Below are 17,167 nucleotides of genomic sequence, written 5' to 3' on the forward strand. Positions count from 1 at the left end.
CGATAACCATTTTTATTTGAAGTTTTGTTATGTTTTTCATCAAAAAATAATTATTCAAGAAAAAAAACTCTTAAAGCTAGCTTTACTTAAAACCCAACATAAATCTTTAGTTTTTTATCAAATAAAAATTTATATAAAAAGATTAAATACTCTGGATATTCCCTAAACGACTGAATCTATGAATTAATGAAATTCGGTCAGCTGTTTGTCAGCTGTTCCATACAAATACAACCCAGAGGCTGCTGAAAATTTCGTTGAATTGTTAAAGAGCCAGGATAGTCCTACTAAAATAAAGAAGGCAACACTGGTCCCAACATAATAATAATCTCCAAATATATGCAAGTAAAAAAGTTTTGACAGTACATAGATTGTTAATAAATCCAATAGTTCGACTTTCTGCTTATTTATTTTAAATCAAATAATTTTAAATAAAATTGTTTTTATTGCTTTGTTGCAAAATTAAAAAAAACTTCTAATACGAATACCGTTTGCGAAATAGTGATGCAAATTGATTCAGCAATCTGGCAACGCTTAGCTAGGGCACGCGCTTTGCACTCTTCCGGACTTTCTGAGGTTTTCTTAGGACTTTTCAACGGGAGAACTCAGTCCGAGTTTTTGGGATTTTAGCTCCGTCAATTCTTAAAATCGTCATTTCTAGAAAAACCCCATAAAAACCAGGAAACACGCCGCGCAACTTTCAGCCGGATGGCGATGCACAATCACCTCATTGGTATACCGGCTAAAACTTGCAACGGCCACACTAGCGCGCTGGCAACATTATTTTATTTATCAGTGTGACCATAATTGTTATTATTTTCACGTGTGGCCCAAACTAGCCAAAAAACCAAGCGCCCGCTAAAACAAACAAATCGTAAACATAGCAGCGAGCAGCCGGTGACCACCGGAAAAAGGAGGAGCTACCGACTTCACCAAAATCTCAGCCAGAACGATCGCAAAATCGGCGTCGGCGTTTCCACATAGCCGGAACATCAAGAAGAAGAAGCACGTGTGCGGCGTGCCGAAAAAAAGAAGGGAAACTACATTTAAACTAAGAAGGCGGGAGAGGAAGGATCATCGGAATCCGAAAGCCGCAAGGACATGGTGCCCATCGGAGCCGTGCACGGCGGCCATCCCGGCGTAGTGCATCCGCCACCGCAACCGCTGCCCACGGCGCCCAGTGGTCCGAATTCGCTGCAACCGAATTCGGTGGGCCAACCGGGGGCCACCACCTCCTCGAATAGCAGTGCCTCCAACAAGAGCTCGTTGTCGGTGAAGCCCAACTACACGCTCAAGTTCACGCTGGCTGGGCATACCAAGGCGGTGTCGGCGGTCAAGTTCAGTCCCAATGGCGAATGGCTAGCCAGTTCCTGTGAGTATATCTCAAATCAATCCCTGGGAAGGGAATTACTTCCTTCCGAATCCATGGAGGGACTTGGAGCGTGGTGTTGTCCCTTCAAATGCAATCAAAGGACCATACAAATTCAAGGAGTTTACCAAGTAGTTATCCTTCAGAGTGGTTTCTCCACTTCACCGAGAAATACGGTAGCAAATCTGTATTTAGAAATATGCGTTTGATGCGTATATTCCATCCAATGGTTGGAAGAAAGTTTCTTATAAGACATCTTTCTATAAAACCCTTTTATTTACCAAACAATTTTGCCTAACTGCTAGTTTTTATATCAGTCTTTGAATGCAAGAGGAGTTGTCATTTATCAAAGGGTCGTGTAAATGTATATGTAAATACGTCCCATCCGAATTAAACTGGTGTGTATTTGATAAGTTCTATTGCACAATGTATAGAATTCATTGTTTATTGACAGATGCCAACTTGATTAGTAGAATTTTGATTGTTTATGAACAGAAAGTCATGTAAGTGTTTACCTTACCTAATTATAAGTAAAATTAATATAATACAGAAAAGGCTTTTACAATGAAATTTAGCAATCACTTGGGGTATTTGTTTCATTTTATTCCAAACCAAAAAGGTATTACTCTCCTGGAAAACGTGAATGACTTATGCACTAATAGAGCTTAATAGCATTGTAAGCAATTAAAGAATACAAGATTTCCACTTAATGTTTAAGTTATTAAATAAATTTATTTGTTCTTATTAAATATTCTATTTTCCCTTAGCCGCCGATAAACTGATCAAAATCTGGGGAGCCTACGACGGCAAGTTCGAGAAGACCATTTCGGGCCACAAACTGGGCATCAGTGATGTGGCCTGGAGCTCGGACTCAAGACTCCTCGTGAGCGGCAGCGATGACAAGACCCTCAAGGTCTGGGAGTTGAGCACCGGGAAGAGCTTGAAGACCCTGAAGGGGCACAGCAACTATGTGTTCTGCTGCAACTTCAATCCGCAGTCCAACCTGATTGTCTCCGGCAGCTTCGACGAGAGCGTTCGCATCTGGGACGTGCGCACTGGCAAGTGCCTGAAGACCCTGCCCGCCCACTCCGATCCCGTTTCGGCGGTCCACTTCAATCGGGATGGCTCGCTGATTGTGAGCAGCAGCTATGACGGACTGTGCCGCATCTGGGACACGGCCAGTGGGCAGTGTTTGAAGACCCTGATCGACGACGACAACCCACCCGTCAGCTTTGTGAAATTCTCGCCCAACGGCAAGTACATCCTGGCCGCCACGTTGGACAACACTCTCAAGTTGTGGGACTACTCGAAGGGCAAGTGCCTCAAGACGTACACGGGCCACAAGAACGAGAAATACTGCATATTTGCCAACTTCTCGGTGACGGGTGGCAAGGTGAGTTTGAAATCTCTACTTCCAGAGAGAATTATAGTTGTATTATCTAAAGTATTTTACCAGTTATCAATGTTTATCCTTAAAGAAATGCTAAAACATTCTTAAATTCAAGTGATTACAATTGATAGTCTTTTTTGCCAAACAAAATTAAACAAGAGATTACGTTAACATATTAGGAATTATTTTTTATATGTATAATTTTTAAGATTTTTTGTTCAAAACCTTTTAAAATTAAACTGAATTATGATCAATTACTTATAATTTTGAATCATGAATTTAATTGATTATTTAGTCTGTAATTTACAATTGTAAAAATTATTAGGTATTTACAATGCAAGGTTTTTTGTTGTAAAAACAAACGAAATGAATTTTACTTTCTAGATTAACCCAATTTCTCTATTAATTTTCTTGTACTTCGATTTTAATGTGCTTCTGCCGTTTCAGTGGATCGTGAGCGGCAGCGAGGACAACATGGTCTACATCTGGAATCTGCAGAGCAAGGAGGTGGTGCAGAAACTGCAGGGACACACCGACACCGTGCTGTGCACCGCCTGCCATCCCACGGAAAACATTATCGCATCCGCGGCGCTCGAAAACGACAAGACCATCAAGCTGTGGAAGTCGGACACATAGAGCGGGCGACTTGTATCGCTGGTATCCAGCTGGAGGACGGACGAACGGGCCATCGGCCGGAGCAGCCTATTGGCTGCCTTCACACATACATTTCTTGGATAACATTATGTTAAAGGAAAAAATTAATTAATAATTTTAATATCCCTTTTTTTGTATACATAATTTAAAGAAGGAAACCTTAAATTCTACTTTTAAATCACAATTTAAAACTCACATTCTAAGGCAGAACAGAAAAACCACACAAAAAAAGTCGGAAAAACAAAAAAAAAACAATTATTAATGTATAAATATTTATTAGCCTACTGTATTGGCCACCAAAAAAGCGATAATATTCCCCAAAAAATGTTTGTAACCTTTGACACAGCCACACACACACCCCCACAAAACAATTATAATGATCTTTCGGTGACGAGACAACTAAATTTAAGCAACAACCACACACATACATATACATAGGTGCTTGGGTCAACACCCGAGCGCCAGAAAGAATATATATAAAATACGAAATGTAAATTTTGAATAAAAGAAAACACGTCCTCAACGTCGCAAAAAATGCCCTTGCATCTTGAGCGTTATTTGAGGCGAGTCACTTATTTGTAATAGTTGGGTTTTTTTAATTATTATTAAAGGGTATAAAGGTAAAGTAGGTGTTCAACGAATATATGTTAAAAGTTTATTTTGTTATGCTGGTTCGGATCGGAGCAAAAACAAAATTTGCATCAAACATTTTCCAAAATGTGAACAAAAAAAAAATGGTCGAAATTTTAAATATTTGGGAGATTCGTTTTGTTAAAAACCTACAAAAAAAAAATTTGTTTTTTGGTAAAAAAATTAAAATTGACCCAAGGATGTTGTAATTTGAATTTCCCCCGCAAATTGAGTGTGACCCTGGGTCAGCCCAGTTTTATAAGTCACGGTTACACTGGCCCGCCAAAAGTGTGACCGTAAGATGATTCATTTTGACAGCGGCGCGCAACGGTCACTCAACAAAACGAAAATCGAAAAAACCGACGAAACACGGAAACACGGATTCGATTCACTCGTTTCGTTTGGCTGAACTCAACCGAATCCGCGGTCCGAATCGGAATCCTCTGCAATGTGCGCGCCAATCGCCAAAACAATCACCCAGTGAATTTTGGGTCTTGCTGAATAATTTCGATCCGCCGCCGTCGCACACTCCCATAAGCAACCGCACCGCACGCACACACACACACACACACATACGTATAGTAGAAAAAAAAAAGTTGCAATAAAAATATCAAATGAAAACATCGCGCTCGTGGGAAAATCGATATTCCTTTAACCAAATTGTTAACATTCGCTGTCATTCGGGGTTTTCCAATCGCTAATAAACAATTTTTTTTTTGTCTGTGCAAAGTACGCTGAAAGAGCGAGAAAGAGCGGCGTAAACCGGTGATGAAGGAGAGGTCGAGAGAAAATTAGCAAGTTTATAAATATATATTCCAACAAAAAAATTGCAAATATTAATGAACAAGACAAGATCAGCAACAGCAACAACAAAAACAAAAAGCCCAGCAACAAGAAATTCAAATACGAAAATAAACCAAACAAATCGGCGGGAGCAAAAGAAAGAGAGTGAGGAAGAGCTATTGAGTAAAAGACGGGAGAGGCGCCAAAAGAAAAGTGTATAATTTTCGCGGCACACCCAGAAACGCGGAAAACTCCCGCCCACCACCGCCACGCCCCCGGCCTTCTGCCACACCAATAACAATAACAGCAACCTGCAGCTAAAAGTAATCCGAAGAGAAAAATAAACAGACAGATAGAATAAGAAACCCAAACATTTGGACACTTACTCTTCTTCTTCCCACTCCGTTTTGGCATGGAAAACATGGTAAGTTAAAAAAAAACAGCGTAGTTATATTTTTTGTTTAAGGGGGTCCGCTAGTTAAATCAATAATTAATCACTAAACAGAGGAAAACTGAATACAAATTTCGTACAATTTAAATTAAAAATAATATAAAATGAACCCCCTGCCTACGCCCTTGTTGCTTAGCCACCCGCTAAGGTAACGTCCCCCTTCTTTTCGACGCCCTTGGGCCGCCTATTAGCACATTTCGGTTAGTCGTTGTTTTTGTTTTTACCGTGTGTGTATGTGCACAGCTGCGGGCAAATTAATATGACTAAATATAGCTTTATTGAAAAATGTGTCTGTAATTATGATATGGACAAAATATAAATAATAATATTTTTAAATGTGTCAGGTTTTTAAGGGTATGCATGTTAAGTGGGTTTAGTTTAATGGTTTTGGGTACTATGTATATATTACATTTTAATTTTTAATATTTTCTCTTCGCTCTTATTCGTTTTTAATACCTTGAGACAAGAGCATTTCATAAAAAAGTGTATTCAAACCTATAAACATTGTTTTTATAAACGTACAGATTGTACACTTAATCTTTATTATAGGTCTTATTTTATGAGTAGAATATTGTAGGGAAACAATATTAATGGAGTGAAAATGCTATTATTTTGAGCACAGCTGTGTGACTGTTTGGACAGAGCTCGCGTGTTGTTGTATTCTTTTTTTCCATGTAGCATTGTGACCTGTTAACTTGGAAAGTTACTCGGGATCTCGTGACTTTCGTCTGCATTCAATATTCATAGCTAGCGGGAAATGTCCTTGTGCAAGAGTTTCGTCCGCAGTGGCCCCCTCTCTTGGCCCCCTAATAACCTCCCGACGGGCACAGCAGGGTGTGTGCTTAACCCTTATGCCAAAACTCCCTTGGTGTACAGTCACCACAAAAAAAAAGAAAGAAAAAAACGCCCATTGCAGGATGTTTATGTCCATGCATTTGTGTGTTACTTTCACTCTCTGTAAACATCTTTCGAATGAATGGTTTTATTGTGGAAGAAGGCAGCAAAGAAGAATTTAACATTCTGCGATGTAAACACTTGAAAATCGGGTATTTTCGTCCCAAGAACTGTTTCCGTTTGCCGTAAATGCCGGATTAAACAAATAGATTTATTCCAATATTTTATTTCTGGATTAAGTAGGTTTTAGAAGAGACCCAATTTTAAAATATTTTTGGCAACCAACTTGGAATGGAATAACATAATATGTCATAGATAATGTATACACCAAGACAATCATTCAAAACCTTGCGATTTGAGATAATGATGATCTCAAAATTAATGGGCAGTTTTTATAATAAAATAAAGACTTATCAGAATACAGCAAGCATCAAAACAAGAAATAGAAATTACTCAACCATTGGTAAGGCGATACTTTTATTACTTTTGAATAAAACTAAGAGCAATGACCATATAAATTGGTATTTATTTAAAATGTTACTTTTACAAAAACTTTACTTTGCTTTCTGGATTGCTGATGCAGATAAGAGGAAATGTGGGCTTTAGATTGTAAACAATGCCCAGTATACACACAATACATAAAATAAATCGCTTAGCACACCTTTATCTTGAAGGCATTATTTTAAGGTTAACCCGTTTGAAGGAAATTTCATTAAATTCTGGTATTAATAAGTCATTTTGGATATTTTTAACTTATAAACACACTTATAAACTAACTAAACAGTTTTTTGGTTTCTTACACAATACTACGAGGTTCTTGAGGACCATCAATTTTTTGCACCAAATATTTCCAGTTTTCTTGATTACTAATGCACTGTAGATTGCGAAAACAATTTTTATTGATTTAAACCCGCGGAGAAGTGCACTTCCAGTGCGACTTGCACTGAACACAGACTTACTTACATTTCATTTGTGGCCACAATTAACGAATGTTGATTGTGTGCTCTGCCGGCGGTTATCTACATTTGTCGGTGTTTGCTCAGACCACTGCGATAAGCGATTTCTTTTCGCCCTGCCTCTCATTTTCCCAGCCCTCTGTGTGTCTCCAACACTAGCCGGCACTACCGTTCACTACTCCTCCGCACAAGGCGCGTGACGAACAAAAAAAAAAAAAGAACCGACATAATGGGACGAACAACAAGAATTGTCACCTAGTATTCAGTACATGTCCCTCCTAATGTCCCTATCTACTCATACCTTTGTTCATCGAGTGGCCACAACCCCTAGTCTAACCGTATGATGTCATGTTGAAGGAGGAACTAAACCAACCTACTGCCACCTTACAACAACGGAACTCGCACCTCGGTTACGGTGAATGTTCCTGCTAATGTCCCTATCTACTTTTTGACATGCTATTATCCTATCTTTTTATTTATCTACTGAAGTGCTTCCGATGCCACTGAATTGGGTGCACAACAAACTGGTATCTAAAATTAATCACATTGGTACTTATATGTATTATTGGTATAACCGAAAATTCGAAATGCTACTATCCATATTTACTTGCCAGCTAGAGCCCCTGAAACAACAACAAAACAAGCAGTAAGTGTCCTTGCCATTGTCCCTATCTAATTTTTATCATATGTATTAATCGGTGTACATATTTTATTTCTGCTCTCTGTTTATTGAATGCCCTTAATGGGCATCTATCTGATCCATGACGACATCTCTGGATAAGTAATAAATACCAGAACTACTGTCCTACTTAAAGCCGAGTGCAAACGCTCTAAATTAGTCACCCGCAGTGACAGACACTCACTGAACTTACTATTTGAGCTCGTAGTGTTATTCAAATGATTCAAGAAGTGATTGCGACATAATCGTGCGTAATACACAGAAAAAAATGATGGCACACAAACGGTTGCTTTAAATTTGTTTATTAAATACGTTATTAAAAAATTAAATTTGTAAAGTTACATTGTTATAAAATTAAATAGCAAGTCGTTGAATCGTTTCTTTTTAGACGAGGGTGTTTCTAAAATATCTTACTTATCTATTAATATGCCTAAAATGCCTATGCCTAGGAAATGCGAAAAAATATGGGCCAGTTTTTATCAATATTATTTGAAAAGTGTGTAGATCATAAATAAGATATAAGCACGCCCTGAAATCCTATAAAAACACTCAGATCAATTGGCAGCAAAAGAAATCGGGTTAAATCCATCGAGTGAATCATAAATCACCGAAAAGTCACATTTGATTTGATAAACCACTGAAGTGACGTTCAATGCATCAAAAATGGATTAGCTTAGATTTCCGCATTGCCGATAACTCCTTCTGGGCAATACGTAACATTTAGCGTTTGCCGGTGGGTGGGTGTTGGTGATTCTTCTACGTGTACCAGGTACATACTACCAACAATTGTTAGCGGCGCTCTGCTCTGCCCTCCGCTGATTGTGTTCTGCGCTTGATAACGTATTTAATTTATTATTATGACGGTGCACACACACACACACACACACACACACACACACATACAGAGCAACTTCCATACACCACCATATACCATATGGGCAGGTGTACATGACCGATTTCAATGGAGCTTAGTGTACCGGCGACCGTCTTCGTAGCTCGAAGCACGAGAGGAAAAGTCAGAGAACGCGCGTAAAAAATCGAAACGAATCGAGTCGAAAACGTGCACCGAATCATAGCGAAAAATATACGAAAAAAAACACGAATAATAAATAGAAAAAATAAAACGAAAAAGCGTGATTATGGACTGGTGAGCGGGGTGGTTTTTTCGGGGGGCGGGGTGGAGCGAAAAACAAAACAAATCACAGCCCACTAGCAATGACTGTAATTCACAACACCTGAAACGATCACCTGTGAACTGGGGATTTCCCATTCATTCAGCCCTGCGATGGACTTTGACATTGACTGTGCACAGTGCACAGGCAAAAATATTTAATGCGACAACAACATCGTTTAAGCCCCGATATAAATTATATATCATATATCAAACATGGGTCATAAAATTGTGAAAGTTTTGCTAATTGTTTTTAGTTGGGGAACAATTTTCAAGCAACGATCTTTGTGATTTAATATTACCATACTATTGGCGTTGCAAACACAGTTAAATAAAAAACCCATAAAATGTCTAGAAAATTAAGTACTAATCTACTAAAAATTTATAAAAAACAACAAAAAAATTTAAGTGTTTTCCTTTTTTTTCTGTGACAGTCTTGTAGTAAACAAATTAAGTTTTTAGCTAGATGTTTTGCAACAAAACTGAAAGCCATGCGTATTATCAATATGATATTATGTAATTTTATTCGGATAATCCCAAGTTATGCCCATTTTTTTTCTGTGTGATCGGTGTGCTCACTTTAATTGACTTCTAGGCCACTCTTGAGACGTGCTAATTAATGGGCCCTGGCATATAAGAGAAGTGAGAACCGAAAAGAGCAGGCCTGGACTATTAACTTGGCTAATGGAACCGCTTCTCGAGCGGCCAAGTGTTCAAGTGTCCAAGTGCGATGACAATGTGACTCAGGGCAGGTGCTTACGATTAGATTTACCTGTACTTAAAGCTTCTCATCGGTGCTTTGGAATTGTCCCCGGGAACAATGTGCCGCGGCAATTAACCAGTCTATCAGCAATGGCATCGCACACTACAGTCGTTATCGCCTGCAAATAGTTTGTAAATCAGAGTTATTTTTTCCCCTTAAACGTTATATATTTAGTGCAATCGTTGATAGATTATCTTTTCAAGAGGTATTTTATCAATTGATTTAAGTGTGACTAGAGTGGATTAACTAATAATATTACAAACCACTACATATTTAAACATTATTTTGTGATGAATAAGATATATAAAAAAATCCAAAGTATTTCTTATTGCTTCGGTTAAGTAATGGAAATCCTTATTTGTGTACCGATATACCGATAATATCATAATTCTTTGTACAATAGAATGCAACTACGTGGCCTATCATTTCCTTTATTGGTACTGATACCGACAGCCACCTTATTAAACAACACTCGAAACTCTTGTTTTCCCGTGCGAAATTTAGTCTTTGCTTATAAGTGAACTGTTTGCACTTTCGGTTTTTCCCTTAACCCATATATCCACTGTATTTGATTTTGTGCACTGCCCTGCAATCGTTGGAGCGTTGCATTCATTTTCATTTTCTCGCAGTTAGTTGCGAAAAAGTATAAAAAAAAAGAAAACAAACAAAGCCAGCAAATGAAAAGAGCCATTTAGTAGTCCTATTGTTGAAATTATTGCACCGAGCCCAATCAGTCAGTCACTCAGTGAGCCAGCCAGTCAGTCAGTCAGTCCGATTTTGTTGTTTATATAAGAGCGGTAGAGGACCGGACCGGTTATCGCCAGCGATCCAAGTTCATTACGCCCCCAACAACAGTGCTCCCGGGCCGGGCTATCTGAGGCTTGGTCTCTCCGGAATTGTCGTTGAACCGCCTCCTCCGGCCACTCGGTGATAAGCACACCACGGGCGTCATTGTTGATGTTGTTTTTGGGTTTTCTCTGGGTTCGTCACTGCTGAGAACTCCAGATCTCATAAGACTGCTTTTGCTGACGAACGGCGAACGCGTTTATCTTGGATTTCGCAGTTCTCGAAGGCCGTCGCTTCTCGTCAACGGATTGTAAATAGTGCTCGTACGCTTGTCCCCGTGGCTGGCTGAAGTGCCGCAGTAGTCGGCCCAAATACAGAGGAAATCGGTTAAGGCTGAGCCAAATAAATGTAATGTTTATAGGAAAAATATTAAAATTAAATCTCTGTTTTACGCACAAAGTTCCTCTGCTTAAATTTAAGGAGTTTTTTTTTAAATGCTATTTTTTACATATCCAGGCATTGTTTATAGAAGATGCCCTTAAAGGTACTAGTCTAAATGTAAGGACTTCTTTTTTTTGTATTAAGTCTAGATCTTTTCAACACAAAACCTGTCTGTTTAAAGTTGCCCTTAATAGTGTAGTTATCTCGCCAAAGCCAAATATATATATATATATATATATATATATATATAATATATATATACGAATGGCATTTAAACGATAAGCAACATTTGAGTATATATTTGAAAAGCAGGGTGACTGTTAAGCGGCATGATACCGAGTAGTTACTGTGAGACTTTCCAAGAAGCAGAAATCCAGAAAAAAAAAAAAAACAGCAGTCCAACGAAATACCTAGAGAATAGCAAATATTCCATTTTTAGCACCTAGCCCTCGATATTCTCTTATCAACGGACCGCCCAACCTCCCAAATTTCCGGGGTTCCACCTTACAATTTGTGGATAAATCGATATGGGGCGTGAGTTTCTTTATGTGGGCCCTTGCATCGGAAAACGCCCCAGACACACTGGTCGACACTCCCGTGGGATATTTGAATCCATGGAAAATTTCGCTGGCATTAGTGTTCCGCTGGTCAGCGGTTTTTCTTCATTTTTCCTTGGGTCAGTGTGGGCCGAAGTCCAACCAACCACATGAATCACGCAAGTTCAAATGATATGTGTCTGAGTTTCCGACTCTTGTCATTCTCATTTTGTTTAACTTCCTCACCCGGCATTCGTCACTTCCCTAGGGGTTCATTGTGTGTTTTATAGGGGTTCTATATATATATATATAATATATGTATATATATATATACATATATATGGTATTTATGAATTGATTTGCTTATTCGCTCGAGATTTTGGTGAATTCAATTTTAATTGATTATTTCTTCGCTGGTTTCTATTGCTTTGTAGATGGCACACTAAATGTGTTTTAATTGATATTTTTATTTGACAGGAGGGTGGCGGTATTCGGCTAAGGGTAAGAACCGTGAGTCAATCATGCATTGCCCAACGGATAATGTGTATGTATTGGACAATTTATTGATTACTGATCGATGATAATTGAGAACGCGAGTCCTTATCGCTAATTTGATTTTGGGCTATCTTTTGAATGCACTCGAAAGTGTCATTCAAAGGCTGAATTATCTAAACATTTCCTAGTATTCCCAGGTTCGACTATAATAGTCATTTGCTTGCTCATTTTTTCTTTTTTTAAATATCACGCTTAGTCATTTAGAAAAGAACAAACAAATGGAAACATTTGCAAAAACAATATCATTCGGATATCGTTGCATACACAAATATATAATGGATGATATAAATAAGTATATGGAAGTTGCTCAAATGATCAGACGTTATCTGCGTGGCCAACCGAAAATACTCCCAGAATTTTGAGGGCATCAGCGCCACCAGTAATAATCATGCGAATGAAAATTTAAAAAGTGTAGCAATTGTTATCAAATCATTGGCATTTGAACTCGCTCAATTGTTTCTCAAAACTGTTTGGAGAATATAAAAAAAGTTGACTGACTGGCTGGCTGGTAATATGATCAATGGATATGGGCCGCCAGGCACGCGATTCCTAATGATTAGCATGTTTTAATGGCGGTTACATGGAACGCCCATTCACTCGGTTCTAATTCAATCATATAACGAAAAATGTGGCCGATGTGAAAGGTTAAAAAAATTAAGCACCGCATGCCCGGCACTAATTAATTTTAAATGCCAGATTGCGAGTCGCAGAAGAGAGATGCCAAGTTTCATTGGCATATTAGTTTTTTGTTTTTTTTTTTTTTCGAAACGGGAAAATTAAAAAAACAAAGGAAAGTAAGGGTTGGGAAATTTTAAAAAGCTATTTATAATCACTAAGAAATTTAAAACTTGAAAATTCCGTTGGTGTTGGTTTTCGTTTTTCAAAAAAAATGGAAATCATTTAAAACGTTTTTTCTTAACAGACTTTAAATTGGATTTTTATTTTTCTAAAATTTCTCTAAAACTAGCTATATTAAGTTTTAGTTAAAAACTTGTATTTTAACCGCCTTTTTATCTTTTATTATATTTATTCAATCCTATTACCCATAATTTCGACAACACTAGTGCAAGTGACTAAAATTTCGCATTATTTTTGTTCCATTCACAGAAATGTCTGACCAGGAAACAGAGCTGAGAGTCTTAAATGCAAGCAAGCCAGCGGCTGGAACCAAGGCCAAGTTAACCAACAGCTGAAGAGGAAGGGAGGAGCAGACGCCACCGCTCGCCCAGGAGCTGAAGAGGATTCGGAGCACAGCTTATCGAGCCGGGGTGCCTGTGCCAGTGCCAGTGCCTGTGCCCGCTCAGTAGTCCGCTCAATCGCAGAGATTTAAGCACAAACAACTTACAGAAACTATACAACTGCAACTGACTCATTCACAGTTTGGGTCGGAGAACGAACGAACGAACGAACAAACAAACAAACAAACAAACAAAATAAGGCATATACTTGAAAGGATTACGGATAACCAATTACGAAGGATACGCCGCAGCACAAGTCTACTTAAGGCAGGAGGGCTATAGCCATTTAAGATACGATATTTTACTCTACCACACCATACACCATACACCATACACCATACACCATACACCATACACCATACACCACACACCACACACCGCACACATCGCGCAAACCAAGATGAACTCCACCACAAAGCATCTGCTGCACTGCATACTGCTCATCACTGTGATAGTCACCTTCGAAGTATTCTCCGGCGGTATTAAGATTGACGAGAACTCGTTTACGCTCGTGGATCCATGGACTGCATACGGCCAAGTGGCCACGGTTCTGCTGTACTTACTGCGCTTTCTCACGCTCCTCACGCTGCCCCAGGTGTTGTTCAACTTTTGCGGCCTGGTCTTTTACAATGCCTTCCCCGAGAAGGTCGTACTCAAGGGCAGTCCCCTGCTGGCGCCCTTCATCTGCATCCGTGTGGTCACGCGCGGCGATTTCCCGGACCTGGTGAAGACGAATGTCTTGCGGAACATGAACACCTGCCTGGACACCGGACTGGAGAACTTCCTCATCGAAGTGGTCACGGACAAGGCGGTGAATTTGGCGCAACATCGCCGCATCCGTGAGATTGTGGTGCCCAAGGAGTACAAGACGCGAACGGGGGCGCTCTTCAAGTCGCGGGCACTGCAATATTGCCTGGAGGACAATGTCAATCTGCTGAACGACAGCGATTGGGTTGTCCACCTGGACGAGGAGACGCTGGTAACGGAGAACTCAGTGCGAGGCATCATTAACTTTGTGCTGGATGGCAAGCATCCGTTTGGCCAAGGACTGATCACCTATGCCAACGAGAACGTGGTCAACTGGCTGACCACGCTGGCGGACAGCTTTCGCGTCTCCGATGACATGGGCAAGCTGCGGCTGCAGTTTAAGCTCTTCCACAAGCCGCTGTTCAGCTGGAAGGGCAGCTATGTGGTCACCCAGGTCGGTTATTCGGTTATTCGGTTATTCCCCATCCACCCCCCATCATCCCTTTTGTGGCTCGGCTTGTGGCAGGGAAAATGAGTGGGCTCTTGGGGAATTCTACGAACTATCCCATTGGGGGTTTTATCACGATTGACAGCTCCCTAAGCACCAAACAAAGTGCGATATAATTCTACCACTTACCAATGAATGGGAACTTCTAGGCTTGGAAGGAGTTAATGGACTTGTGTGACTTCTGTGTGCTTAAACCAGAAAGTACATTTTATCTACTGTTTTCTGTAGTTTTATTTTTACTTGCATAACGAACAGCAAAGTCAAATCGTTTCTGGTCGTCATTTTTCTGTTATCAACACACTTGAAGAACCCTATTATAAAAAGATGTTTTATGTCGCAATCAATTCCTAGAACTACGGAATGTTTAATCAAACAACTCATTGTTTTTTTATTTAAACAATTAGTTTTATAAACTTCAATTTTTAGATATGAGCTATTTTGAATCGAAAAATGTAAAACTTATTATAAGTCACTTGAAATTTTTTATGGATTATTCAGATGTTTTATTCAGAGGAATTTTCAAACTTGTTTCTATCTTTTCTCATGTAGTATACATTTTTTTTATGGCATTTAGTTAGAGGAACACATTTTTTTAATATGCACAAGTTGCTTCTAATTGATAATGAGTTTTTGAAAGAATTAGAATAACAATATAGAATGTTTTTCTTGGCCACAAATCGACCCAAATCATTATAATTCCTTGTATTTCAAATGAGACATACTAATACCCTGTACTTTTTCTGCAGGTGGGTGCTGAGCGTTCGGTGTCCTTTGACAACGGAATCGATGGCTCGGTGGCCGAGGACTGCTTCTTCGCGATGCGGGCCTTCAGCCAGGGATACACGTTCGACTTCATCGAGGGCGAGATGTACGAGAAGTCGCCGTTCACGCTGCTCGACTTCCTGCAGCAGCGGAAGCGATGGCTGCAGGGCATCCTGCTGGTGGTGCACTCCAAGATGATACCCTTCAAGCACAAGCTACTGTTGGGCATCAGTGTCTACTCGTGGGTCACCATGCCGTTGTCCACGTCGAACATCATCTTTGCGGCACTGTATCCCATTCCCTGCCCGAATCTGGTGGACTTTGTGTGCGCCTTCATTGCGGCCATTAACATCTATATGTACGTGTTCGGCGTAATCAAGTCCTTTTCGCTATACCGCTTCGGATTGCTCCGATTCCTGGCCTGCGTGCTGGGTGCGGTGTGCACGATACCCGTGAATGTGGTCATCGAGAATGTGGCCGTCATTTGGGGTCTGGTGGGCAAGAAGCACAAGTTCTATGTGGTGCAGAAGGATGTGCGCGTGCTGGAGACTGTCTAGGATATTGTGGAACTGGAGAAGTGGAGAGGGAGTCATCAAGTAGCCATGGCCATCATATCGCCCTAAGCCATCCTTTAAACACCCATAAAAACCAAATGAAACAAAGCTTAAAACGAAAGAAATGTCGCACAATTTGGCCAGGTTCAGTGTGTTGTCCTGTCACTATCTGATTGATTTACTTTATTTGTACATTTTCTAAGCATAAGACTACTCACCCACACACACCACCCACTCACACACACACACACACACAACACAAACCTGCACAGCACACAACCGCACACACGCATACAATTGTTGTTTCGTTCTAAAAATCATGATCATTCATAATACCTATTGCCAAAAATGAAGGAAATAAATCAGAGAATAGAAGGTTATTATAACGCAAAGGAACAAATGTTACAATGTCTTGAAACGAAATCGTTGAAAGTGCACCACTCACCGGCAGCAACAAAAACAACAGCAATTTGGGGAATTATACCGATCCAAGAAGCACACACCACAAAAACTCTCCATTAAGTGTAATTTCATTATAAATATATATTTTTTTGTATAGTCTGTAGTGAAAAAAATGCGCTATATTTATATAAATATAAATATTGTATGTATATTGTGTAGATTTATTATTATGATTACGATTATTTAAAAAATGTACATTAATGTATTGTAAATTGATAATCTGTTAATTGTCATTCACACCGAAACCAAGGATAAAAAAGCGAAGCAAACTTGAATGTTTAGACTTATGTACTTACATGTGCAATTATCGATGTACTTTGTGTAATATGTAAATATGTCATTCACTCCAGGACTTATACCCGTAAGCCCAGAGGATAAGGATCGGAATTTGTTCCGTAATGTTTGGGAAGTTGTCCGTTCCGTTCACTGCAGGAAAATCGATTGTGGTGTGAATGATATGATCGTGATTAATGAAAGAGGTCCTGGATCATTTTCATCTCAGGGCCCCCGTCGAATTTCTCTGATCTTCTTTTATTTCGTAGTACTCTGTTTTTAGTTGTCAGTTATCTTCTGTTTGTTTTTTTCTTTTCGTCATTCTGTTTAACTGTTATCGGTGCTTTGAGTCTCACGCCCAAAAACTCACAATTTCCAAAAATATGGAACACGTGCATTGCAATCACCTCGTAAATCCCAAAAGAGCGCAAAAAAAAAAGGATGTCGCACACACACACAAACACCACACTCACACACACACACATTAAACTGTTATGAAAAAAGAACCAAATACAAAAACAATAATAAAATGTCAAAAATATAATTACTTGCCATCATTTTATTGGGG

At 39.4% G+C, this 17,167-nt stretch overlaps 2 protein-coding genes across 4 annotated transcripts; both read left to right on the plus strand.

The window, feature by feature from the left end:
• Positions 1-750: 750 nt before the first annotated feature.
• Positions 751-3,992, plus strand: LOC128265372 (protein will die slowly). The gene is made up of 3 exons (XM_053001342.1): positions 751-1,369; positions 2,134-2,759; positions 3,204-3,992. Exons 1-3 carry the CDS (start codon positions 1,099-1,101, stop codon positions 3,390-3,392), a joined length of 1,086 nt encoding a protein of 361 aa, XP_052857302.1. The 5' UTR covers positions 751-1,098; the 3' UTR covers positions 3,393-3,992.
• A 349-nt stretch (positions 3,993-4,341) lies between these two features.
• Positions 4,342-17,143, plus strand: LOC128265369 (beta-1,4-mannosyltransferase egh). 3 transcript variants are annotated; one of them, XM_053001329.1, is made up of 3 exons: positions 4,342-5,247; positions 13,163-14,494; positions 15,295-17,143. In XM_053001329.1, the coding sequence occupies exons 2-3, from the start codon at positions 13,694-13,696 to the stop codon at positions 15,865-15,867; spliced, it is 1,374 nt and encodes a 457-aa protein (XP_052857289.1). In that variant the 5' UTR covers positions 4,342-5,247; positions 13,163-13,693; the 3' UTR covers positions 15,868-17,143. The 3 variants fall into 3 exon arrangements, with proteins under 3 accessions (XP_052857289.1, XP_052857290.1, XP_052857291.1); XM_053001330.1 differs by lacking the exon at positions 4,342-5,247 and adding an exon at positions 8,766-8,950; XM_053001331.1 differs by lacking the exon at positions 4,342-5,247 and adding an exon at positions 10,787-10,931.
• Positions 17,144-17,167: the final 24 nt, after the last annotated feature.

Source organism: Drosophila gunungcola, unplaced genomic scaffold (genome assembly GCF_025200985.1).
Source record: "Drosophila gunungcola strain Sukarami unplaced genomic scaffold, Dgunungcola_SK_2 000115F, whole genome shotgun sequence".
NCBI classification, from domain to species: domain Eukaryota; kingdom Metazoa; phylum Arthropoda; class Insecta; order Diptera; family Drosophilidae; genus Drosophila; species Drosophila gunungcola.